We start from the raw sequence: 26,639 nt of genomic DNA, 5'->3' as shown, positions 1-26,639 counted from the left end.
AAAGTTCCGGACATAAACGTAGGTAGTTTATCTGGCGCATGAAATAAGTTTATAGTTACTCTCGCCACATCCCCGCCGTGGTTATTGTGGCTTGTAATGACCGTAAAGTCTGAGAACTGCCGGACCGAAACCGTATATTGTGGGCCGGGCCTCATGCAATATTATTAAAGGGACGGAATAGGGGTAGTTGTAAATGGGCCGAGTTTTCTTTGCGTCGAAGCGAAATTGTTAATAAGACGTAACCCAAGAATTAATAAAATAGAGGAATGTCGAGGGCCCTGAGGGATTAATAATTAATGATTTATTTTACTCTTGTAAATTAGAGCGGTAGCGACTTGGGTTTTATTTATGCGCATTAATAATTTCGGGATAAATTTGCTAAATGGTCCGATGGTTAGAGGCCGAAATAATTGCGTTTAATTGAAATGGTAATAACCTGTTTATTTTTTGATAACGAAATTCGCGCGTAATTACCGATATTTGATGATGCATTGTTAATGCAGATACGAAAGTTTCGTATTAACGGACGTAAACAGTCGAATGGTGTATTAAATATCCATCGAGTGTATTCAAACAGGACAATGCGTCAACTATTTTTCGCATTTTTTATTATTTTTAGTTTACATTTATCGGAAGTAAATAAAGTTATGTAATAAACTATAAAATTCAAAAGACAATTGAAATCCAATAACCTTTTAAAGTGCAAAAGTCTTTTATAAAATGTTTCTGATTTTATTGGCATCGGTGTCTCAGCAATCCACAATGTCAAGAGTTTAAAAAATGTCATCAAAGTAATTTTAACCGTTTAGGGAATAGACAGACATCCAGTGGAACTAAGTCAGGGGTGATTGGATCAATCGCCAAGTCCGATGCTGTGCTAATTTCCGCTATCACGATGAAAAAAAACCACTAGTTTTAGTTTATTTTATTGTAATTTTACATATAAGGTAAAGTTTATTAAATAACAAACCTGATTTTCGGATGAAATGTTACATTACTATATTTAGAACATGAATGATAAGTGTATGACATTTTTTTTCAATATAATTAAACAAAAAGACATAATTCTAATAAATGTTTTTAAATCAAAAACACTAACGTAATATGAAATGCAAACTATATACATAAACGGCCATAAACAGTCGAAATGTGTATTAAATATCCATCGAGTGTATTCAAACAGAACAATGCGTCAACTATTTTTCACATTTTTCATTTTTTTTAGTTCACATTTATCGGAAGTAAATAAAGTTATGTAATAAAATACAAAATGCACAAGACAATTGAAATCCAATAACATGTTGAAGTGCAAAAGTCTTTTATAAAATGTTTCTAATTTTATTGGCATCGGTGTTTCAGTAATCCACAATGTCAAGAGTTAAAAAAAATTTCATCAAAGTAATGTTAACAGTTTAGGGAATAGACAGATATCCAGTGGAACTAAGTCAGGGGTGATTGGATCAATCGCCAAGTCCGATGCTGTGCTAATTTCCGCTATCACGATGAAAAAACCACTAGTTTTAGTTTATTTTATCGTAATTTTGCATATAAGGTGAAGTTTATTAAATAACAAACCTGATTTTCGAATGAAATGTTACATTACTATATTTAGAATATGAATGATAAGTGTATGACATTTTTTTTCAATATAATGAAACAAAAAGACAGAATTCTAATAGATTCCTTTAAACTAAAAACACTAACGTAATATGAAATACATATATATATATATATATATATATATATATATATATATATATACAAAATGAAAAAGTTCAATAACCTTTAATGAATAATTAATTTTATTGACATTGGTGTTTCAGAAATCCACAATGTCAAGAATAAAAAAAATATGTGATCAAAGTAATTTTTATAGTTTAGGGAATAGACAGATATCCAGTGGAACTAAGTCAGGTGATTGAATCAATAGCGAAGTACTAATACTGTACTAATTTCCGCTATCGTGATGAAAGAGAAAACACTAGTTTTAGCTTGTTTTATTGTAATTTTACATCTAAGGTAGGGCTAAACTCCCGTTATCATTTTGATTGCGCGCCATCTTGGTTATATGACGTTTAGCCCAGTTTCCCTTTAACCATTGTGTTGTCTAGACGTCCAAATTTTATTATGGATCATTCTACGTCACAAGAACGAGAAGATATAGTGACAATATTTAATGAAAATAATTGGTCTATTGTTGTCACTCAATGGAAATCGCGTCAATGGTAGCGGGAGTTTTGCCCCGTGTTGTAGTTGTGTGATTGCTAGTAGAATCTAATATGGTAAATGTACCTACAAAAGAATAGTCTAATTGTTTTAATACTGAGTATGAAAGAAAATACACAAAAATCAAGGAAAGCTAAAAATAATCCAAATGAAACTTCAGGAATGAGAGACAATTCAGAAATAAGGATACCTGGAATGAAGAAATGATGTTGAAAGATGGAAAATTGAAGGAAATAGCAACGTATCCTGATCGAAATATCATTTAGTATTGATCAATATGCTAATAATTTCGGAGCTATCATGACTTTCTTCACTACATAGTATAAAACAAAGTCGCCTTTTCTGTCCCTATATCCCTATGTGCGCTTAAATCTTTAAAACTACGCAACGGATTTTGATGCGGTTTTTTTCAATAGATAGAGTGATTCAAGAGGAAAGTTTATATGTATAATACATGCATAATATACTAAGGCAACATTGCTAATTTTAGAGGTTTCTAACGTGATATCGTAAATTAACCTATTTTTTTAGGCTTATTTAACAATTAGCAAAAACGCTGCCTAACCCTACGAGTTAGATCAAATTAATGTACTACAGTATTGTACACCATAAAAAGGTCTACAAAAAAGTCCGCGATGATATATGTTTATCTTTTAGGGATAACCCACATTAACCATTTTTATTGTTTACTTTTTACGTGAGAAAATGGCTTATTAACGAAGCTATTTTAAGCAATACGGCATTAATCCTTATCGAATTAAGTACCTTAAATACAGTGTGCAATTAATATAGATCAATATGGTTCCTTACAGCATGTAAATTAAACAAATATTTTCGGAGATATTACAAATTTAAAATTTGCGTTTAAAAATGTGTAATGTAATAAAAATTGTATGAATTTAGATATTCCAAAGATAGCAGGAAATCTTCATAGTAATTATAGGGGAAGAGGAATTGTTTTACTCCAAATTTAATGCGTGCAGGCCAAGGGCAGTAATGAATGAACCAAAAATACTGGATCGATTTTAATCATGTTTTCATTGAGTGACATAGGCATATATATTTTATGCCCGTGCAAAGTCGGAGCGGGCCGCTATGTTTTTATATACAACGTTCCTAATTTTTCTGTAGTGTATTTAATTTAGTATCAGCATTGCACCCGTGCGAAGCCGGGGCGGGTCGCTAGTTTACTATAAAAGCAACATACAAGAAAATACTTGATTTTCAGTCAAATTCCGTCTAATAATATCAGTGTCACTGACCCGTTCCTTATTCTCACTTTACTCAACCAAGATTTCTGCACCCAATTAACAAGAGACGCAAAAAACGAGATGTAGCAACAGGCGAGAACAAAAATCGAGCGAATTATCATGTTGTTTATGAGTTTTCAATAGTTGGAATTAATATTTTTTTGCATCCGCTTGGTTGAAATATAACGTGCGCAACTATATTTAGATCAGGGCATATACTGAAGTAAATTTACGAAAAATAATCGATTTTCTCTAGTTTTTTTCTCTCTAGTGACTAGACCAGGCGCTATCTCCAAACAGAAACAATCCCGATGCATGGGAATGTTTGAACACACAAGTAATAGTTGGGGGTTTTGTTTCAGTTGATGCCATTTGTATTGGATCTGTTTCCTTTTTTATTTATGGAAAGCTAAATTTCGTGTCATTTGGTTCACTTCAATCTTCTGACTTTCTGCGCGTTGTCCAGTAGTTGTACTGCTTCGAAGTTGCAGTAGATTGAAGAAGATTTAGTAACTTTATTTCATGTTTTACGTAGTAATAAGCAATGATATTTAATCGAAGAATAAGTACCAATTACTCTGTATATGGTTCCAAATTTACAAAAAATTATCATTTTGATATAATGTATGATGTACCTAAATGTACCTGTACCTAATATATATATATATATATATATATATATATATATATATAATACTAAACATATAACTAATGTGTTTATTTCTAAATCAACGATCAAAGATTTTAGGTTAGGGGGGGGGCCTGCCGGCATAACTTTTCGCGTAAGTTGGCTCCACCTAAATAGGGCAAAGTTTCGCCTTTAGGTCGTTCGAATTATAAGTTTTCTCAACGTTAATTTGATGTGGTGTGTGCGTTTCAATGGCGGCTTTGTGCCCGTAGTTTGCCGTGCAGACTGAAATCTGGCTTCGGGCTTCATTTATTTATAATAATAACCATTTACAATAATCGCCGGGGTATAATTAATTCGTTGGAATATTGTGAGGATTCAATTCATTCATTCATCTTTGGATTCGTTGAATAAATATGAGAAACAATTAACAAAACGCTTTAGCGAATCTTTATACGGAAGTTTCAGAGATTATAATGCATATTTAAGAGCCAAACGAAACTATGTTTACCTTTCGAAGGACTGTTACTTTTTAAATACGCTATAGTATAGCTTCATTGAACAAGTATTACCAGAAATATTCATCTCAAGTGGCCTCAATATGGCCAAGTCTTTTAATAGATTTGACATTCCTTATTTAGTGAGCTCTAATGAGGGAGCCAGTTCTTCGTGCGAATGATAATGTTTTTTATCTATTAACCCTTCTAATACCGCGTCTTAACTTTCCTACTGTTCCTGTATTTTTAAGTATCGACTTTATCTTCACCCACCCGAAGACACACGATTTGAAACTTGTCTTTTACTGCTAGACTCGTCACAATAACAGGTCAATTGAAAAGTCCCCGGCATACCATAGTAAAACACATTTTTTTGCCAAAATTAGTTTTATTTATTCAACACAATTCCCTTCAAGAGTGATTAACTGATTATAGCGACCGTCCAACTTTTCGATACCATTTTTGTAGTATAGTTTGTCCTTTGCTTCAAAATAGGCCTCAGTTTCGGCGATCACCTCTTCATTCAACGAAAATTTCTTCACAGCGAGCATTCTTTTCAGATCTGAGAGCAGGAAATAGTCGGTGGGAGCAAGGTCTGGAGAATACGGTGGTTGAGGAAGCAAGTCGAAGCCCAATTTATGTATTTTTCCATCGTTTTCATTGACTTGTGACACGGCGCATTGTCTTGGTGAAGCAGCACTTTCTTTTTCTTCAAATGCGGCCTTTTTTCAGCGATTTCATTCTCCAAACGGTCCAATAACGGCATGTATATAACGCATCCCAAAATACAGACACCATAACCTTACCTGCCGACTGTTGCGTTTTTCCACGCTTTGGAGAGGATTCATCATGTACAATCCACTCGGATGACTGTCGATTGGACTCCGGAGTGAAAAGATGGAGCCATGTTTCATCCATTGTTACATATCGACGCAAAATTCGGGTTTATTACGCTTGATCATCTTCAAACACTACTCCGAACAAATATCCGTGAATGATATGATGTACACGTTCAGTTGATATCTTTAGAGTGTCTGCTACTTCATTCAATTTCAATTTATGGTCATTTAAAATTATTTTGTCGATTTTTTTTTGATGTTTTCTCGGTAACAACCTCTCTGCGTTCACCGTCTTTGGTGCTCATTTCACCATGTCTCAACTTAGCATACCAATCCTTAATGGTTGATTTTCCTGGGACAGTGTCCGGAAACTAGGCATCAAGCCAAGTTTTGGCTTCAACTGTATTTTTTCCCTTCAAAAAGCAATATTCTATCAACACGCGAAATTCCTTTTTAACCATTTTTTTCACATTAACAAAAGTTGCTTCACTCAGAATGCTATACTTCACAAACTAATGATCCGACAGCTGCCAAAGTTTTACACGCATCTTTTGAGGGTTGGGGCTAACTAAAAAACAGATGGATTCTTTTTAATTGACCTATTATATTTCTATAATCATTCTACGAGCCGTAGCTGTACTTTGTAATAAAAAAAGCAACACTTTTTAAAATTAGCACAAGTTGGGTTCAAACTAGTCTTCAACTAGTCAATAAACATCTCGCTGTGCCTCTTGTTGTAAATGTGAAGATTTAGAACAAGAGGCTTAGAGAGTTAATTTAATTAATCGTTATACAAGTTAATTTTACCGTATTGTTCTTAGAGTAACTTAAAATGTTATAACTTCAATACGCCGTCTAACACATAAAACTATAATACCTGCTTTATTTATTCTCGGATTACATCTTTCATTTTAGTTAATATTTAGTCGAGTTAAAAGCAAAGTTCTAAAACTGCTTGCAGCTTCGACGTTAAATCCGCCAACGTTTAATGAAATTAAATCGATTTAAATGCAAAAGCTGCATTAGGTATCAGGCGCATGACTTATATTTTACAAGTTTTTTCTTGAAGCTTAATTTTGTATCCCTTTATCCCTACAGAAATTTGCATAAAATTCTATAAAAATAGAGATATACCCCTTATATATTATCTAATATGTGGAACAATTAGATAATTTTTTGTCCAATCTATAACTCTGAACTGGAACGAATTAATGGAGGTTTTTTCTTGCCAGTAAACTGGGTTAACTATATAGGTATTGATATATTTTTAAATTAACCTGCTGGGGTGTCCATTGGAAATATTTTTATTGTGGACATTATATACCATTCTGGTGGAAAAAATCTCAACAAAATCTGTAATTATGGAATGGCTTGCATAACATAGATTAAACTTTCAAAATATCACGATAAATAGTGAATTATTTTAAATCGTTACTTGGTCAATGTAAATAACATTTTTAATAGTGCTTGCTTGTCTACTAATATATTGTGAACTAGTGTTAGATTGAAGATTAACATTGTAGTTATTAACTTGAAGTAGTAGCTGAGAAAGTGACAGTGACTGAATAAAACAAGACAGAACGATGAGAGTGGAAACAACTAATGGTAAATATATAATTAATATAGCATAACTGTAGAAAATTGTAGAACTGTAGAATGTCATGAATTTGTGTATCGATATGTGTGTAGTTGGTTAGAACGCACACAAGTATTTGGTTAAAATGTGTCAGTAGAGAAAGACTTTTGCGGATATTTTTTTTATAAAATCTTTATTAGATACGCTTAGTACAATCTTAATTTACTTGTACTTGTATTAATTAACAAGCAAAACGAGTGCGAGAAAATACATCAGTATGTATTCCTCAGTTATTAAATTATAATTATGTATTAATTATTAACTTATAGCTATAGTTTACACTAAATGTATACACTTTATATAAGTACGTATGGTTTTGTTCGTTTCAATCTCCTGACATCCTGCGCGCTGTCCAGCAGTTGTATTAATTCCACGTTAGTATGATTTAATAAACTTCTTTCGTGTTTCAAGGCGAAATCTTGGATAATTTCGCAAATCCATTTGATTTCCAGGTCATCGTGCAGTTCTTCATTAGTTACATAGCGATAGGCATTGGTAATAAATCCAAGAACCTTGTTGTATGACTAGTTGATTTGAATTTTTTTTGCAATCCCATAGTTTTGCGGATATGGCAAAAGCATTATGAAAAACGTTGTGTTTAGATCTAATTTTATCACAGAAAATATATTTTTATTTCATCATTTTATTTATATTAGAATGTTGTTATATATCAAAGCCAAATTAAACTAAAGGTTAAAGTTAAATGCGAGAACATTGAACATTGAAAGGATTCTTTTAGCACATATTTATAACATAAATGACATATACGTGATTATTTTTATGCTATCGAATCGATGTACCTACAGTTTTCATTATTTTTAGATAGAAAATGCAATATTGTAGAGATTTTGTAACTTTGGAACAAAACCGCTATTTTTGCTATTTTTTATTCGCAACTACTCTATATTTTTTCTATATATGAACCTTCTCTGGATTTCCACAAATATTTTAAAACCAAAATTAGTCAATAGAAGGAAATTGTCAGCGTGAGTATCAGGATTTTTCAGAAAATGGCCGTTCAAATTAATAAAAAAAACAGTTAAAAGGAACAATCGGAATTACCGATACCGTGTCTTAAACTTAAAAAGTTCGTGGAATGTTTGCGCAGTTAAAAAGGCACTTCCTATTTGAAGTCGTGAGGTGCCCGAGGGGTTGGTCGATCGCTGATCCTTGAATCTTTCGGAAGAATCAGGTTGTTTTGTTATTTTTTAATTTAGTTGCCGTCAATAACAAATGCCGCGTTTTGAATAAGAATATTTCGGTGGCACTGGAGACATTAATCTTAACGTTGAGTCTTCGGATTTTTTATTGCTTTAAATTTATTAGTTTATAATTATAGTGACACAGAATCATATCACTGGTCAGCAAATAAAATTACCCCCATTATTTTCATGCATTATATCACTATATTTACTACCTTCAACTCGTTATTTCATATGAAAATATATATAACATATATGTTATAACAAAAGTCCACGGCCTGACACATAGATGGCGCTATTAGAATTAAATCCATATGTTTTTTAGTTAGCCATAACCCTCAAAAAACTCGCCTATAAATTTTACAGCTGTCGAATCATTAGTTTGTGAATTATAGCATTTTGAGTGAAGCAACTTTTGTTGTTGTGAAAAAAATGGATAAAACGGAATTTCGCCTGTTGATAAAATATTGCTTTTTGAAAGGAAAAATACAGTTGAAGCAAAAATTTGGCTTGATGCCGAGTTTCTGGACATTGCCCCAGGAAAATCAACCATCAAGTATTGGTATGCTAAGTTTAGACATGGTGAAATGAGCACCTAAGACGGTGAATGCAGTGGACGCCCAAAAGTGGAAAGTTGAAAAAGAAAAATGGATAAAATGGAAATTCGCCTGTTGATAAAATATTGCTTTTTGAAAAGAAAAACTACAGTTGAAGCAAAAATTTGGCTTGATGCCGAGTTTCTGGACATTGCCCCAGGAAAGTCAACCACCAAGTATTGGTATAAGTATTGGTATGCTAAGTTTAAACATGGTGAAATGAACATCTAAAACGGTGAATGCAGTGGACGCCCAAAAGAGGTTGTTCCTGTTTTCAGATCTCAAAAAAATTCTAGCTGGGAAGGCATTTTCGTCGAATGAAGAGGTGATCGCTGAATCTTAGGCCTATTTTAAAGCAAAGGACCAATCGTACTACAAAAGTTGTACTATCGAAAAGTTGGAGGGTCGCTATAATCAATGTATCACCAAAATCAATGAATCAGTCAATTTCAAGAGAATTTTGTTGAATAAAGAAAACTAATTTTACCAAAAAATTATTTTTACTATGGTAGGCCGTGGACTTTTCAAGTGACCTGTTATATATGGGCTTACAAATTACTCCTAAAGGGTTTATTTTTGTAAATTGAAGCTTTGTTTGTTGCAATCGGTAGATTATAGTTCAAAGTATGGTCCATCGACACCTCTACCTATTTTTGGTACACTCATAAGAAGTGAGTCACTGTAAAATACCACTCATGTCGGAATAAGATAATACGATATCGAGGTACTTTGAAAAAATCAAATTTACTTACAAAAATAAGAGTTGATCTGTATCTAATTAATAGAACATATAACATTAACCGTCATTAATCACCCTAACGATCTAATCAGTATTATTCTGAAGATTGAGGAGTTAAACAAACAAGGAAAAATAAGAATATCACTACATAGTATAAAACAAAGTCGCCTTTTCTGTCCCTATATCCCTATGTGCGCTTAAATCTTTAAAACTACGCAACGGATTTTGATGCGGTTTTTTTCAATAGATAGAGTGATTCAAGAGGAAGGTTTATATGTATAATACATGCATAATATACTAAGGCCACATTGCTAATTTTAGAGGTTTCTAACGTGATGTCGTAAATTAACCTATTTTTTTAGGCTTATTTAGCAATTAGCAAAAACGCTGCCTAACCCTACGAGTTAGATCAAATTAATGTACTACAGTATTGTACACCATAAAAAGGTCTACAAAAAAGTCCGCGATGGTATATGTTTATCTTTTAGGGATAACCCACATTAACCATTTTTATTGTTTACTTTTTACGTGAGAAAATGGCTTATTTACGAAGGTATTTTAAGCAATACGGCATTAATCCTTATCGAATTAAGTACCTTAAATACAGTGTGCAATTAATATATATCAATATGGTTCCTTACAGCATGTAAATTAAACAAATATTTTCGGAGATATTACAAATTTAAAATTTGCGTTTCAAATGTGTAATGTAATAAAAATTGTATGAATGCAGATATTCCAAAGATAGCAGGAAATCTTCATGGTAAGTATAGGGGAAGAGGAATTGTTTTACTCCAAATTTAATGCGTGCAGGCCAAAGGCAGTAATGAATGAACCAAAAATACTGTATCGATTTTAATCATGTTTTCATTGAGTGACATAGGCATATATATTTTATGCCCGTGCAAAGTCGGAGCGGGCCGCTATGTTTTTATATACAACGTTATAACGTACTAGTATGTTTATTAAACAGCTTTATTAAATAAGTTATTGCTGTTGTAGTGAGTTGAAGTTATAGTCGCGGTATGACCCCACTTTTAACCACTTTTAAGATGTCTAAACAAGTATTCACATGTTGTAATCGATGGAGTATGTTTGCCATAAACTTCACCCAACATTCGCTGACCTTCATGGCCCTTCAAATTGACGTAAAAAAGTAAAACTTTCCCCAAATGCCATTTACTCGTTATAAATTCAAACATATTTTGTTCAAACTTCAACAAAATGATGCATAATGAAAAGTGATGCCTGTCAGAGAGGCTTAAGTAGAGTAAATATCAGTCCTCTCGTATTATTTTATAAAATTTAATTTATTTTGAATACAGATAACATCATACAAGAACATTTAGATCGAGAGAACCTTCTTCTATTTTCTTCGAAAGGATTTTCCGCGAGGTACATTGGTTTCTTATTTATTGCCCCAGCCAAGTTTCCTCGCCCGCCCAATTCTCGACATGGAGAAAATCTGTTGTAACCTAGCGAAATTAAAAAAAGAGAGAGAACGAAAAGAGTGCATCCAATTATAAATTTCTATTATCGCGAGCATATCAACAGTAGCTTAGAATCCCATTCTATTTACACAGATTTAATGAAGGGTTTTAATTAAACGTCTTTCTATTTATAATGGACAAAGGGTGGTACTACGTAGCTATTTTCCATTTACATATTTATAGGAATATTTTTTAATTTTTTTTCGATACCACTAAACTATATTGAAACCTTGCCCTTCTCAGTATGCTTGAACTGATCGTATGTTTTATTATTATTAACTATTGATTTGGTTTATACTTCTATATTAATATATGTATAATCTGTTCAAACATATTTTGTACGTACGTCATTTAAATTTGCGTTATCAAAACGTCGCAATGTTGCCGCATCAACTGTTTTTTAATTCAGTTTGGCTATGACATACACCAAAATTCGAATGTAAATAAAATAATTGATCAAAAACGTTATCAAATATAATTTATTTAACATTATAGTACATCTGAAAACTACCGATAATATTACATCCACAATAGTTTATAGGTTATAGTTATAAACTTTTATCACTACTGCTTGCAAGAAGTTTGCATACATCTGACAACCGGACGACTTTGACAGACTCATTCGTTTACGCGATCGAACCAATCAGACAGCATTATGTCTCTTTTTAACTAGAATAAAATAAAAAGGAAAATATTGTCTGATTCTAAAATGAACTTACCAATTGTGGCAGACAATATATTAAACATCCTGATGATGTATGTACAAAAAAACTTTGAATTGAATTATATTTAGACAGTTTTGTTCATGTTCGAATAGATTTATATCCTCGCTTTCATTTTGTATCGCCTTCTACAAATCGCTTCTTGTTTCCATAAATTGAAACAGTGTTTTAAGTAAAATAATAGTTTTTGTATTTTAAAACTTTCATATTTCATAACTGACGTAATCAATAGAGTTCCGGTGAGAACATAATGCTGTTATTGTTTTAATTAATTCAATTAAACAGATTCAAATGAATTATAATGAAAAGAAGCTAGGTTTACGTTGGATTGGCAATCATTTCGCAGTTACTTGAAGCATTCCTTGGTGTAATTAAGTGAAGTCTAGGGAGAAGCGTCGTAGCTGAACCTGTAAGACCACGTAATGTTGATTGAGTGTCCTCAAAGGTTCTTAGCCATAAACTATTACAATTAGAAAGCATGAGCTTTAAAAAAAACTCTAGCCCATGTATCCCGGCACACTTATCAAAGTTCAAGGTGTAGGGCCACCACAGATAGACCGAAGTTGTTATGAACACGATATACTAGGATTTAGACAGAAGCTTGCAGATGAAAGCGAACGGTCACCAAAGATGGATTGCACTAGTTCAGTTTATCATCCGTAGACTGTTCGAATTTGGAATAATTATAGCTTGGAAAACCTTCCATATATGGACCATGAACATTTGTGTAGAAACGGTGCCATTTCGAAGTTCATTAAAGACGGACGAAAGTATAAGCGATACCCAAAAATAATTTTACAACAACTAAAGCTAGCCCAGAAGGGACAACGGCTATATAATCACTATTGTCATTTCTTTAAGAGGTATGTATTTTATCCAGCGATGGTTATCGACCTATGACCATGAAAATGTCTTTGCATAAAGTAAAACAATAGTTTTTATATATTAAACTCCTTATATTTTAGGCTACAATAACTTGAATTCACTCAAAAACCTGGCCCACTGAGTTTCTTTCTCTTTCGAGATCTTAATTTAGCCCCTCCAGTTTCAGTGAACTTTTTTCGGATATGGACCATTCACACATGTTTTCTTAAGCTACAAGAAAAAGCACATTTTAAGCATCAACTTAGATATCGTTTTTACGCACAACACTTACAATATTAGTTACAAATTAATAAAACAAGATATCTAGTCAAATAAACGAAATTGCTTCCTAGTATTGAGATTCCTTTAATATATTTTTACAAGTTACCAATACACAAGCTAGACCAGTGAAGGATAAATAATATCAGTATAGGTATCAGACAAATTGTGGTTTGGCCCGCTTCGATCTTCTGATTTCCTGTGCTTTATCAAGTGCTGTGATTTAGAAACCTCATTTCAAGCTTTAATGCGTTATCTTGGATAATTTTGTAAATCGATTTGGTTTCGAGGTCATCGTACAGTTCTTTGTTGGTTATTTCGCGATAAGCACTGGTAACTAAACTAAGAACTTTATTTTTAGAGGAAAATGGTTAATTTTAACTTGAATATAGTTACAAGATGTTCCACTGGAACAACTTATTCATCATCTACAAAGACAACACGTAGGAACAAAGACGGCACTAACAGAGATCGATTTTATCAACAAGATCGTGCCTGATTTTCCTCGGCTTCAAACGCGGCGCGTCATTAAAAGATTAGCGTACGGCATCAACTTTCCCATTGCAATTTTATTCGAACAGCAATGCAGTGAATAACCACGTTTGCACGGAATTACATGATTGCAACCTTTGAAGTGCGGAACGTCCAATCAGGTCCAAAATTAGCCAATAATTTACTTTGCAACTAGATCTTTTCGGGCTATCATTAGTACGTATGTTATTATATTTCCGCAACCATCAGTTTATCAACCAGTATTTATGTAAAATTGTTGTTTATTCGGTTGTACTCTATTTAGAATAATTCTGTAATGAAGTATTACTATGGAAAATTAGTTCAACATAGTTAAATTGTTATGTTATAGAAAAATAATGTTATAAAAAACTAATGAAGCTTATATTGTCTGTTTTTAATTATGTATTTACATACTAGAACGTTCAATAAATTTGATTTATTTTCTTGCCAACATAACAACTTAAATTTCGATATATATAGTTTCATTCCTTTAAGTCTGTCTCTTGACCTCTTGAGTCTTATACAAGAGTTGCAATTATTCTGTATCAATATGATAATGGAATCTTCTTGCACATCTCTTTGTCACCAGCTTGACTTATTGAGTGACGGTGGGTACCTGAAGATCTCGTTCTAAACAATTAATCATGTGGTATCTAGATGTATCTAACAGCAGGAAGCTGCAAAAATAAAGGAAATCGACAAAAGGAACAGTCTTCTGACGAGAAAACATCTGAAGACTGCTCACTTTTGGTCTCGGTTGGTGAAGGAGATAGCAAAAATGATGATCATGTTCTCTGAAGGTCCAGTTTTTTCTCATCCATTATCTTTTCCAAATCCAAATTCTGCCAGGTCTTTCTGAATCGGCTAGTACTGGAACACTTCAGAGTTACGCACTTATACATTCTGAAGGGAGACCTACCCCACAGTAGTCTTGCTGTGGAGCTGTATATATAGTGAATATTCTCATATAATGTCAATTTTTGGCTGTATTGTGATCCGAACACGATTTCCCCCATAAGCTCCTTAACCCTGATAAATTGGTACGAACTCTTTTGTTTCCTTGACAGTATTGATGTAATAAACAATACATGACTCCAATAATTACATTATTTGTTTGGAATTAAATACCTAATTATTTTATCTGTATACATTTATGTTCTGATTTATTGACTTGTTATTATATACAAACTGTCTCTTTGTATTTTAACATATTCTTGTACATTGGAATGATTAATCCACAAAATCTTTATATTCGCCAAATAAGACATATATGTGAGCATCCATCCTGTATCAGAACAATTAGCGATAACAACAATCTGAATTGGTCTTTGTAAATAGTATGGTATTCCCCAGGAGACAAAAGAATTTTACAGAATTATGGAATTCCCAACAGAACAAAAGAGAAAACATGCAAGTCCCGCCCTCAGTCGACAATCCAACGATGGAACTGAACCTATAAAAACCCCGACACATATTTAGACGGTCTAGCTGATAGATTCATAGTTGGACGGTAGATCCTTTCAAGTGAGGATCGGTGCAGTCTCCTCTCATAAACAGACTTCCGCAGAGTCCCGCAAGGTGCTCCACTAGCACCAGCCCTATTCAACCTTTATATGGCTGATTTCCCACTCTACAAACTTTCCCACATAGCATTTTATGCAAATGACACCGCTTTTTTTACAAACGGTGCTTTCCCGACGCTATCTGTAACAGACACCAAGTACAGCTGAATTAAGCAATATCGTGATACAAATTCTGGCGGCTACAGATGTCGTCCCAGTCGTAACCCAGGGTCTCTGTCACCCGCAAAACAACCATACCCCGAACCCGAAGTGACATCAGCCAAAGGCCATTTGGTTCTGACTGATGAATCTGGTAAAAAAATTAGACGGTCTCTCCTTCTCCGGGCCCCCTCGAGTAGCTATATCGTCAACTGTAAATTGTTAATCACTCGAAAAAACCATAAATGATCATTTTCGTTTCTGTATAAAGCGACTTTAAATAAATAAGAAAAGAGAGCCCCGTTTGTCGCAAAAGCTTTCCAAGACAAAAAGGAAGAAAAATGGAAAAGATCATCAAATGTTTCCAATAATGGTAGCGAAAGAAAGACAGGACCAAATGTATCTGTACTGCTTGCCTGGAGACAAAAGCCTGATTAGATTATTATAATATGATTATTAGGTATTAATTTTAAATAATCATTATAAGTGCGATTAAATTTCAGATACTGAATATTGTAGTCTCAAAAATTTAGTTGTTAAAACTGTCTTTACAGAATTTGAAACTAAGTTAAAACGGTGATAATTCTTTTTAAGAATTAAAGGTAATGCACCTATTGTTTAACGGTTTATTTATTACTTTACCTGTAATAACTCTTTATATATATTTTTTTTATAAAAAGGAATCTATTTGGGGCTGATTATTGATTAATGTTTGAATTTTATATGATTAATTTAGATTGATAAATTCGAACGAAACAGCTGAATTATTTTCTCCCCAACAGCCAATATACCTATACGAATTTAAATTGTATTCAGGGTCAGCTAAACTAAAAGTAAAATTGTATTGACGCTAAAGAGAAAAAAAATTAAATCAAGTTTGCAACTTTTACCTTTACCTGATTAAATATTGGATGAGGATCGGGAAATCCGTTAGTTTCTGTGTAAAGCGACTTTAAATAAATAAGAAAAGAAAGCCCAGTTTACCGCAAAAGCTTTCTCAAGACAAAAAGAAAGAAAAATGGAAAAGATCATCAAATTTCCAATAATGGTAGCGAAAGAAAGACAGAACCAAATGTATCTGTACTGCTTGCCTGGAGACAAAAGCCTGATTAGATTATTATAATATGATTATTAGGTATTAATTTTAAATAATCATTATAAGTGCGATTAAATTTCAGATACTGAATATTGTAATCTCAAAAATTTAGTTGTTAAAACTGTCTTTACAGAATTAGAAACTAAGTTAAAACGGTGATAATTCTTTTTAAGAATTAAAGGTAATGCACCTATTGTTTAACGGTTTATTTATTACTTTACCTGTAATAACTCTTTATATATTTTTTTTTATAAAAAGGAATCTATTTGGGGCTGATTATTGATTAATGTTTGAATTTTATATGATTAATTTAGATTGACAAATTCGAACGAAACAGCTGAATTATTTTCTCCCCAACAGCCAATATACCTATACGAATTTAAATTGTATTCAGGGTCTGCTAAACTGAAAGTAAAATTGTATTGACGCTAAAGAGAAAAAAAATTAAATCAAGTTTGCAACTTTTACCTTTACCTGATTAAATATTGGTACAGGATCGGGAAAATACGACCCACTACAAGCTTGGATACACACACATTCGGAACCGGGTCCGAAACGGACGGAATTAAAAATTAAAAACCAATTTTCAAGAGTGTACCTACACGCGAAAAAAATCCTATTCAGCTGCTCAAACTTGACTGATTCCTATCAGTTCGGGTGAATTAAAACAATACATGTTAAATTAATTTTTAATAATAAATTTGTTTGAGGCTCACGTTATCGGTAACTTATATTCAGATTTTCATTTAGTTACGATATTTCGCCATATAACTCTTTTAATAAAAGATGGGTCTCAGAAGAGACTAGGTGTTCCAAGTTTAGAAATAGAGTACCACGACCTATATTTCATCGTTAAAACCAAAAAAAAATTAAACAACGAAAACTATAAGGAGATTAACGTGCCTACTGAAGGAAAAACAAATGAAGGAGACTACATACCTTGTCCAAGTTTGCCATATCTCTTCTTCTTAAAACTACTTAAAATTAATTAACTGACAGCTATACCTGGTGGCTTGATTTGGACGTATTTTATTTTATTGAAATATATTTATTTGTAGCGCATATTACACAAACATTTTCTCTTCCATATAAGCTTTAATCGTGCCAAATTTTACGCCTCCAGGTGCCCCTGTGTTCCTCAAAAAGTGAGGCAAAAACTTCGCAAAGCTGATTAATATATATTAGGGTTGGGAACTGTCGACTGAAAAGAGTCGAAACAGTCGATAGTAAAAAACTAGGGATTGAAAATAGTAATTACTATTTTCAGTCAAAAGCACGGCTTTTTTTTTCAATTCGTGACGTTAGACGAAGATGTACGAATCCTTTCCTGTATAAATTGTGAGAGAGAAAAGGGCGGAGATAATTGCTTGTAGCAGTTAATATTATATTATTATATTATTAATTATATTATTTTTACCAGTGGTAGTATAAGCAGGTATAATTACTAAATACTATTTACATGCAATTAATAATTTAATTTTAAAGGAAGTAGAATTACTTTGATATTTGAATGTTCTGTGGATCTGTAAAAAGGAACGGAATTTTTCTGTGGAATGGAATAATACAGTACAAATATTTTATCATATTTTAATATGTTAATTGATATTTTTAAATAATATACTATAACAAATATAGACAATACAATAGAATTTAAACAAAACCTAAAAACTAAATATGTACAATAGCCATAAATACTAAATAACAATTAAACATATACCTAACCATAAAAAAAAACTAATTCATGACATAGTTAAAAATAATCGCACAATAACTTCTAGAGCTTTTTTTAAATAAATAAATGCTTTATTTATTATTGAACGGAAATATTTTTTAACAAAAGTCGAGAGAGTAACAAAAAAAGTATTTTACTATATATCGTCCCAATTTTAATCTTTTTACCCTATTACATTAACAATGTTGAATATAATATATATATATATATATATATATATATATATATATATATATATATATATATATAACTTGTAGTGGGTCGTATTTTCCCGATCCTGTACCGATATTTAATCAGGGAAAGGTAAAAGTTGCAAACTTGATTTAATTTTTTTTCTCTTTAGCGTCAATACAATTTTACTTTCAGTTTAGCAGACCTTGAATATAATTTAAATTCGTATATTAATATTAGTTGTTGGGGAGATAATAATTCAGCTGTTTCTTTCGAATTTATCAATCTAAATTAATCATATAAAATTCAAACATTAATCAATAATCAGTCCCCAAATAGATTCCTTTTTATAAAAAAAAATATATAAAGAGATATTACAGGTAAAGTAATAAATAAACCGTTAAACAATAGGTGCATTACTTTTAATTCTTAAAAAGAATTATCACCGTTTTAACTTAGTTTCAAATTCTGTAAAGACAGTTTTAACAACTAAATTTTTGAGATTACAATATTCAGTATCTCAAATTTCATCGCACTTATAATAATTATTTAAAATTAATACCTAATAATCATATTGTAATAATCTAATCAGGCTTTTGTCTCCAGGCAAGCAGTACAGATACATTTGGGTCTGTCTTTCTTTCGCTACCATTATTAAAACATTTGATGATCTTTTCCATTTTTCTTCCTTTTTGTCTTGGAAAAGCTTTTGCGACAAACGGGGCTTTCTTTTCTTATTTATTTAAAGTCGCTTTACACAGAAACTAACGGGATCATTTATGGTTTTTTCGAGTGATTAACAATTTACAGTTGACGATATAGCTACTCGAGGGGGCCCGGAGAAGAAGAGATCGTCTAATTTTTTTGTCCTACTGTTGATAGCCGCGGGTTCGAATCCTGCTGGGACATGGTCGTAAATTTATGTTTGTGTTTGTTTAAAATTTGTGAATGTTCTAGGCACGAGTGTAAAATCCGACAGGAAAATGATATATATATATATATATATATATATATATATATATATATATAGATTCATTATTTATAAAGCTTATTCTCTGGACTTCCTTGCTTTCTATTAAGACATCCCGAGTTTATATTTACGCAAGTCGCTTTATCTATCCGTCTAATTGAAAATTTAGTTTCCCAGGCATCTCTGGAGCGTAGCAGTCTTTTGAAATATTCAGTTTCGCCGAGCTTCGGATTTCGATTTGGGATTTGGCACGAACGTCAACCTGCGAAAACCGCCTTTCACTAAACGTCAATTAGATCGAACATAATTGGATGGCAAGCGATGTGCGGACTGTTGCGGCCGTCCTGTTGTTGCAAATTTTATTTTTATTTTATTGGTTATTTATGTTGAAAATAAGTTCTATATCAAATTATAATCAAGTTAATATAAAACGAGATTTTGTCTAAATTATTCATTATTAAATATAAACAGTTGATTTTATTCAAGTGTATGGAAGACAAATCACTATGAGGCCAACATAATAAAACAACAAATTAAGAAAATTACTTTCATTTCGCTGCATAAAATGTATAAATGAAGTCATCAGGCAAATCATCCGTCAACTGGTAGAAATTTGTATGTACCACTGGTATACGGTTACATTGTAGAAGTTTAATTGGTGTTTGGAAGGTAAAATTATAAGATAATTATCAGAAGATATTATCCTACTCTCTTTTCAATGCTGTGTGAAGAATAACAAAGGTAAGTAACCCTTTTCTAAAATGACTGTATTTGGCTTTATAACTAAAAAGAATGGAAAAAAGGCTAAAGTACCAACTGTTGAGTATAGCGCAGTTAATTTTACATATCGATGTATTTTATACATTTTAAAACATGCATTTATTATTCCTTATTATTGCATCTTTTCCCTCGCCTGTTTTTAAATAGTTTAATAGTTAAAAGTTTTGTGATACGAAAGGTATCACAAGAAAAATATAACATATTTTTGAAATATTGCCACTTGCAAAATAGAAATCCCAGTTAAATACTAATTCAGATTTCCTAACAAAATTCTTGCAAGGAAAATATGAATATATAAATTTTTCATGTTCTTATAACGTTTTTATACAATTATATATATTATTATTATTAATAATCATTATTAGATATTAACCAAATATTTATTATTCAAAAATATCTTTGTAGTAATCATTAAATTACAAGGAAGACATAATCATTATTTTGATAAAGAACGTAAAGGACTAAAACAGTTGATAGTAAAAAATAGATATAGTCGATTTAGGTCTATAATTTCCAAAGCTTCCCAACACTTTATTAATAAATAAATATTTCATATTTGTCAGATGCTGAGATGCATTTTTCCTGAGTTACTCCAATTATCAGTTCAATATTTATTATCGTACAAGACTGACATTGTTTCACTCATATACGTTAACTTTATCCATGCATCGATCAATTTATAGGCATTATTTCTAGTTTCCGTGACTGTTTGGCAGGCCAGATCAGGTGATCGATCGGTACACATTTAAACGCTACAGAAATAAATGAATAGATGGGAAAAAGTTAGCTACAATCCTTCGGAGAATTAAGAGTATTCGATACAGTTCCTGTCGCACGACGAGGATTAACTAATCGTTTCGGTCTTTTCCCAAGAAAGGGATTCATTAAATGCATAATATTATTCCGTTTATGTATTGTATTAATGACGTGTTCGTTATTGTTTTAATATGCATGTCGAAGTCAATTATCAACGATATCAAAATTCTCTGTTTTCATATACAGACGTATATTAGTTCATTTATTATTCCACATACATGTTTATAAACATAAAAAAGAGTAACAAAAAAGTAATCAAAAATCATGTATATGTACCTTTGATGCTCGGAAATTGTTATAGTTCTGAGAATAATCTTACTTAGGATTCTTTGCTATAATGTTCAGTGGTGTAGTAACTTTACTCTTTGGTTGACTATTGAAACTTAATCGAAAGTAGATTTAATTACACGATAATTATTTTAGTATAGAGACACTTATTATGTTAGCTAATGTTATATATCAAATTACTGTGAAAACAAGTTTTGTAACATTCATTTTTCAATCATTTCACATCATTTTAAAATTATTTACGTGGTTCTCTTATAAGATAAACATGATTAATTTAATAAATTGAGGTCGAATTTCGACCACAGTACGTCATTATTGTATTTTTTACTTATATTATAGCAATAAATAGAAGGAACAAGGTCTGGAAATTACGGCGGGTGAAGTGATACTATTTTAATGTCTCAAATTCCAGGTAACATGAAATTGATTACTAATGCGCCCTATTATACTTAATAAACGTAATACCATTTGTTGTAAATGCTTTAAAATTAATTTATGAGCTGATACAATAATCCAGAGCAGACAAAATAGTGACGAACCATTTAATATCAGTATTAAAACTAAATATTCTCGTTGTTAAATTTATGCTACTTATTTGATGGAGCCAAAAATGTGTGAATTACAATGAAGTGATAAAACAGAATGAAAATATAACTTAAGATCCATTTTTATTATTTTGACTAATTCATGGATAATCTCCAGTATGCTCTTTTTTTATGTAAATCTGAAATGCCTTCAGAACAATGAGAAATAGTGCCTAACCATACAAAATATTCGAAAACTATGTGATGCTATTTATATTATATTTTATTCGACCGCAATTTAATATGAAATAATTATATTCTATATATAAACCAATTTACTGAACCAAACCGAATCAATTATTATTGAAATGTATTATATGTACATTGATATTAATTAAAATATTTGGCATCAATCTTTGAAATATATATTAATAAATTTACGTTGGAAAAAACGCAAAAAGACAAATTGCCTTTTCTCCAATGGTATGTAATAATTCGCTAACATGTATTGTAATTATAACTTGATAGTTATTGAAACAGATTAATATGGATATCTCCAAAAAAAAACGAAAAATAAAACATTTTGTATATATCTGATATGCGAATGGAGATTCATCGATCCAGAAACAATTAAATTAATACGGCTCACAACTTGTACACCGTCCTATTCCATAAAATAAAGTTATTTATTATGAAATCCTCCAAAACAAATAGCTAAACAATTTCAATGGTATTAATAAATGAAACACAAATCGTTCGTTCAGTTTGCGTTGAAAATATTTTATAAAAATATTTTTAACAAAAAATTAAACCGACTTCAAAAATAAATAAGGAATTCACTAAAAATTAAAAAATAATCAAACTTTAAACACAAAAAAATGTTTTAAATTAAAATATGTACATAACAATCGTTGTAATCTTATATATAAAAATGAATCGCAAAATATGTTCCTAAGCGCATAACTCAACAACGCCTGGACCAATTTGGCCAAATCTTTTTTTAAAATGTTCGTTGAAGTTCAGGGATGGTTTTTACGGCGAGAAAAATTAGAATTATTGCTGGAAAAACCCTAAAAATAGCCCTTTTTGTTTGAATTTGTTTCGTGTATCAGTTGACAATTCATCTGTCATCTGTCAAAAGTCATCTGTAACAGACAACTTTTTTTTTTTAAATTTGATATGACTTGAACTCAAATCCTTTTAATCCGTACGAATTGTTTTATTTATTTAAAATTTTTTATTTGTTTAAAATTTAATTCAAATTTTAAATAAATAAAACAATTTGTACGGCTTAAAAGGATTTGAGTTCAAGTCATATCAAATTTAAAAAAAAAAGTTGTCTGTTACAGATGACTTTTGACAGATGACAGATGAATTGTCAAGTGATACACGAAACAAATTCGTATATCGTGTTTTGTGCAGAGTGTTTAGTTAGTTAGTGTTTGTTTAGTTCGTGATTAGTGAAAAAATAATTTATATTTGATTCGCGTGAAGCGCGAGCGCGACATTCAACTAATAATCGCGCAAGTTTGAATCCAGCTGCTTTCAGTTACGATGTGTCAATTGACTACAGTAACTACCAATGTGTTGTTATTGGTTCTATGAACTTGGTTTGCTCACACTGTAAGGCATTAAAATACAAAAACGAAGCCAATGGATTGTGTTGCGCAAATGGTAAAGTGAAATTGATACAATTGGATCCACCACCAGAACCATTGTACTCATTGGTTTCAGGAATAGGAACAGATTCTATACACTTTTTGACACATATTCAACAATATAACAATTGCTTTCAAATGACTTCATTTGGGGCAACAAATGCAGTTCGGGAAAATTTTATGCCAACTTTCAAGGTATGTATTATAGCAGTTACTCATAATTATTTTAGCGAACAAAAATTTCTGTCACCAAAGTTAAGATGTGTTACTAATCTTCAATTTCTTAATCATTACGAAATATATCACTTAGTCATCATATTATATGGTGATTCAGTTTCAGTGACACTTTTATTATATTTTATATTTGATAGATATTAGTTAAAACTAAATATATACTTTTTAAGATCAAATATTATTTAAGTTTGATCATTGACAATCCATTAATTTATACCACACCATAATATTTTTTTTATTTACAGATACAAGGGCAAATATATCACAGAGCAGGTTCACTGTTACCAGTGTCAGATAGCGACAACAAATTCCTGCAAATTTATTTTATGGGCAATTCACCACAAGAAATTGATCTGCGTTGTGCACATAACAATTTAGTAAAAAGGTCTATTGTAGAACAATTACAAACTTTATTTCATCAACACAATCAATTGATTATATTGTTTAAAACTGCCCTGGATCTGATGCCATCCGATAATCACAAAATTGTAATCAGAGCTGATAAAACACCTGCAGGTCAACATACAAGACGTTTTAATGCACCAACTATTGATGAAGTTGCTATCGTTGTAGTTGGAGAAAACTTGGAATCCCGTGATATTGTTTTACATCGTCGGAATTTTCAATTACAACCTATAAAGGAAACACACCGCTCATATGATGCACTGCAATATCCCATTATATTTTGGCAAGGTGAAGATGGCTACGATTTATCAATAAAAATGATAAATCCCATTACAGGTAACTAAAATATTAGTTTAGCTATGGCGATAATATCTCAGTCACTATATTATGTATTTTAATTTTATATTTGAATGTTATTAAAACAAAATCTGTTTACAGGTTCTGAAACCAACAAAAAAGTCAGTTCAATGAACTATTATTCATACCGCCTAATGATTCGGGAAAATGCAGATAATCGCATATTGAAATGTCGGCGATTATATCACAAATATGTTGATGACATGTATGTTAAAATTGAAACGGAGAGATTAACATTCATCAGGTTGAATCAAACCAAACTCCGATCTGAAGAGTATATTCACCTTCGAGATGCGATTAATACTGATGGAAATGCACAGAATGTCGGTCGGATGACTATTCTTCCAGCAACATACATCGGAAGCCCTCGGCATATGCACGAATATGCTCAAGATGCCATGTCGTATGTTCGTCATTATGGTACAGCAGATTTGTTCATCACATTTACATGCAATCCGCAATGGATAGAAATTAAGCAGGAGTTATTACCTGGGAAATCATCCATTGATCGTCATGATATTACAGCCAGAGTCTTTAGACAAAAGTTGAAATCTTTAATGAATTTCATCGTAAAACATAATGTGTTTGGTGAGACACGCTGCTGGATGTATTCTGTGGAGTGGCAGAAACGAGGATTGCCACATGCACACATTTTGATTTGGTTGGTTGAAAAGATAAGGCCAAATGAAGTTGATGCAGTGATATCAGCTGAAATCCCTAATGTACAAGTAGATCCTGGATTGCATGAGGTAGTTATCAAAAACATGATACATGGTCCCTGTGGAACTCTTAATCAAAATTCACCGTGTATGATGGATGGTAAATGTTCAAAACGATATCCACGGACATTAATATCGGAAACAATTACTGGTAATGACGGTTATCCATTGTATCGTCGCAGATCGACAGCAGACAATGGAAAATCAACAATTGTCAAATTAAATCAACAAGATATTGAAATAGATAATCGTTGGATTGTTCCATATTCACCCATTTTATCAAAGACATTCAAAGCACACATCAACGTTGAATCTTGCCATTCAGTGAAATCGATTAAATACATTTGCAAATATGTAAGCAAAGGGAGTGATATGGCTGTGATTGAAATTGGTGCAGAGAATTCTAATGATGAAGTTACCCAATACCAAATGGGCCGCTATGTCAGTAGTAATGAAGCAGTTTGGCGAATATTTTCTTTTCCTATTCATGAGAGACACCCTTCTGTTGTTCACTTAGCTGTGCATTTAGAAAATGGACAAAGAGTGTATTTTACAGCACAGAACGCAGTACAAAGAGCTGCTCAGCCACCATCTACTACATTAACCAGTTTTTTTGAGACATGCCAAAACGATGATTTCGCACAAACATTGCTATATTCTGAAATGCCAAAATATTATACCTGGAATCAATCCCCAAGGAGATTTATACGACGGAAACAAGGAAAACCAGTTCCAGGATATACAGATGTATATTCCACCGATGCGATTGGCCGGATTTATTCAGTACATCCAAGCAATGATGAATGTTTTTATTTACGACTGCTATTAGTCAATGTACGTGGCCCAACATCATTCCAACAGTTACGAACTGTTGATGGTGAATTGTGTGGATCCTACAGAGAAGCCTGTCAACGTTTGCAATTGCTTGAAAATGACGCTCATTGGGATCAAACTCTCAATGATGCTGTAATATCATCACACACTCATCAAATACGAACATTGTTTTCTATAATCATATCTACATGCTTCCCATCAAACCCAATTGATTTGTGGATGAAGTACAAAGATTATATGTGTGATGATATTTTGTATCAAATACGGAATAGAATGGGAAATCCAAATATACAAATCAGTGAAGAAATTTACAATGAAGCATTGATTTCAATTGAGGACATGTGCTTGATAATGTCAAACAAACTATTAATTCAATTAGGCCTGACCGCGCCCAATCGTCCAATGCATGACGCTTTTAACCAAGAGTTGCATCGAGAAAGACTGTATGATCTCAACGCTTTGAAAGAATAAATTCAAACAAATCTTCCACTGTTAAATGTACAACAGAAGTATGTATTTGAAACTCTTATGAAAGTAACAAATGATGAAACTGGAGGGATTTATTTCTTAGATGCACCTGGTGGTACAGGAAAAACTTTTTTTATTTCATTAATATTAGCAACAATTCGCTCACAAAATAAAATTGCACTTGCACTCGCTTCGTCGGGAATCGCAGCAACTTTGCTTGAAGGTGGTCGAACAGCCCATTCAGCACTAAAATTGCCATTAAATATGCAAAGCAATGAAACTCCAACCTGCAACGTTTCGAAGAACTCTGCAATGGCAAAGGTTTTGCAGCAATGTAAATTGATTGTTTGGGATGAATGCACGATGGCACATAAAAAATCTTTGG

The 26,639-nt window shown here is 32.0% G+C and overlaps 1 protein-coding gene across 2 annotated transcripts; it reads left to right on the top strand.

Moving 5' to 3' along the window:
- The first annotated feature begins 22,940 nt into the window (after nucleotides 1-22,940).
- LOC143198209 (uncharacterized) lies at nucleotides 22,941-26,325 on the top strand. 2 transcript variants are annotated; one of them, XM_076407320.1, is made up of 4 exons: nucleotides 22,947-23,253; nucleotides 23,314-23,432; nucleotides 23,717-24,212; nucleotides 24,315-26,325. In XM_076407320.1, the coding sequence occupies exons 1-4, from the start codon at nucleotides 23,181-23,183 to the stop codon at nucleotides 26,255-26,257; spliced, it is 2,631 nt and encodes an 876-aa protein (XP_076263435.1). In that variant the 5' UTR covers nucleotides 22,947-23,180; the 3' UTR covers nucleotides 26,258-26,325. The 2 variants fall into 2 exon arrangements, with proteins under 2 accessions (XP_076263434.1, XP_076263435.1); XM_076407319.1 differs by having other exon boundaries at nucleotides 22,941-23,432.
- The last annotated feature ends 314 nt before the right edge of the window (nucleotides 26,326-26,639 follow it).

Source organism: Rhynchophorus ferrugineus, unplaced genomic scaffold, assembly GCF_030347505.1.
Source record: "Rhynchophorus ferrugineus isolate W39M unplaced genomic scaffold, kcgeb_rfMv2 rfM6, whole genome shotgun sequence".
Taxonomy (NCBI): Eukaryota; Metazoa; Arthropoda; class Insecta; order Coleoptera; family Curculionidae; genus Rhynchophorus; species Rhynchophorus ferrugineus.
This window is presented reverse-complemented; position numbering and strand designations above follow the sequence as displayed.

What these genes read in the sequence shown, in the direction of transcription:
- LOC143198209 (XM_076407319.1), top strand. Translation starts at nt 23,181, where the DNA reads ATGAACTTGGTTTGCTCACACTGTAAGGCATTAAAATACAAAAACGAA. An exon ending in ATTTTATGCCAACTTTCAAG is followed by an intron (nt 23,433 to 23,716) that starts GTATGTATTATA and finishes TTTTATTTACAG; the next exon opens with ATACAAGGGCAAATATATCA. An exon ending in AATGATAAATCCCATTACAG is followed by an intron (nt 24,213 to 24,314) that starts GTAACTAAAATA and finishes ATCTGTTTACAG; the next exon opens with GTTCTGAAACCAACAAAAAA.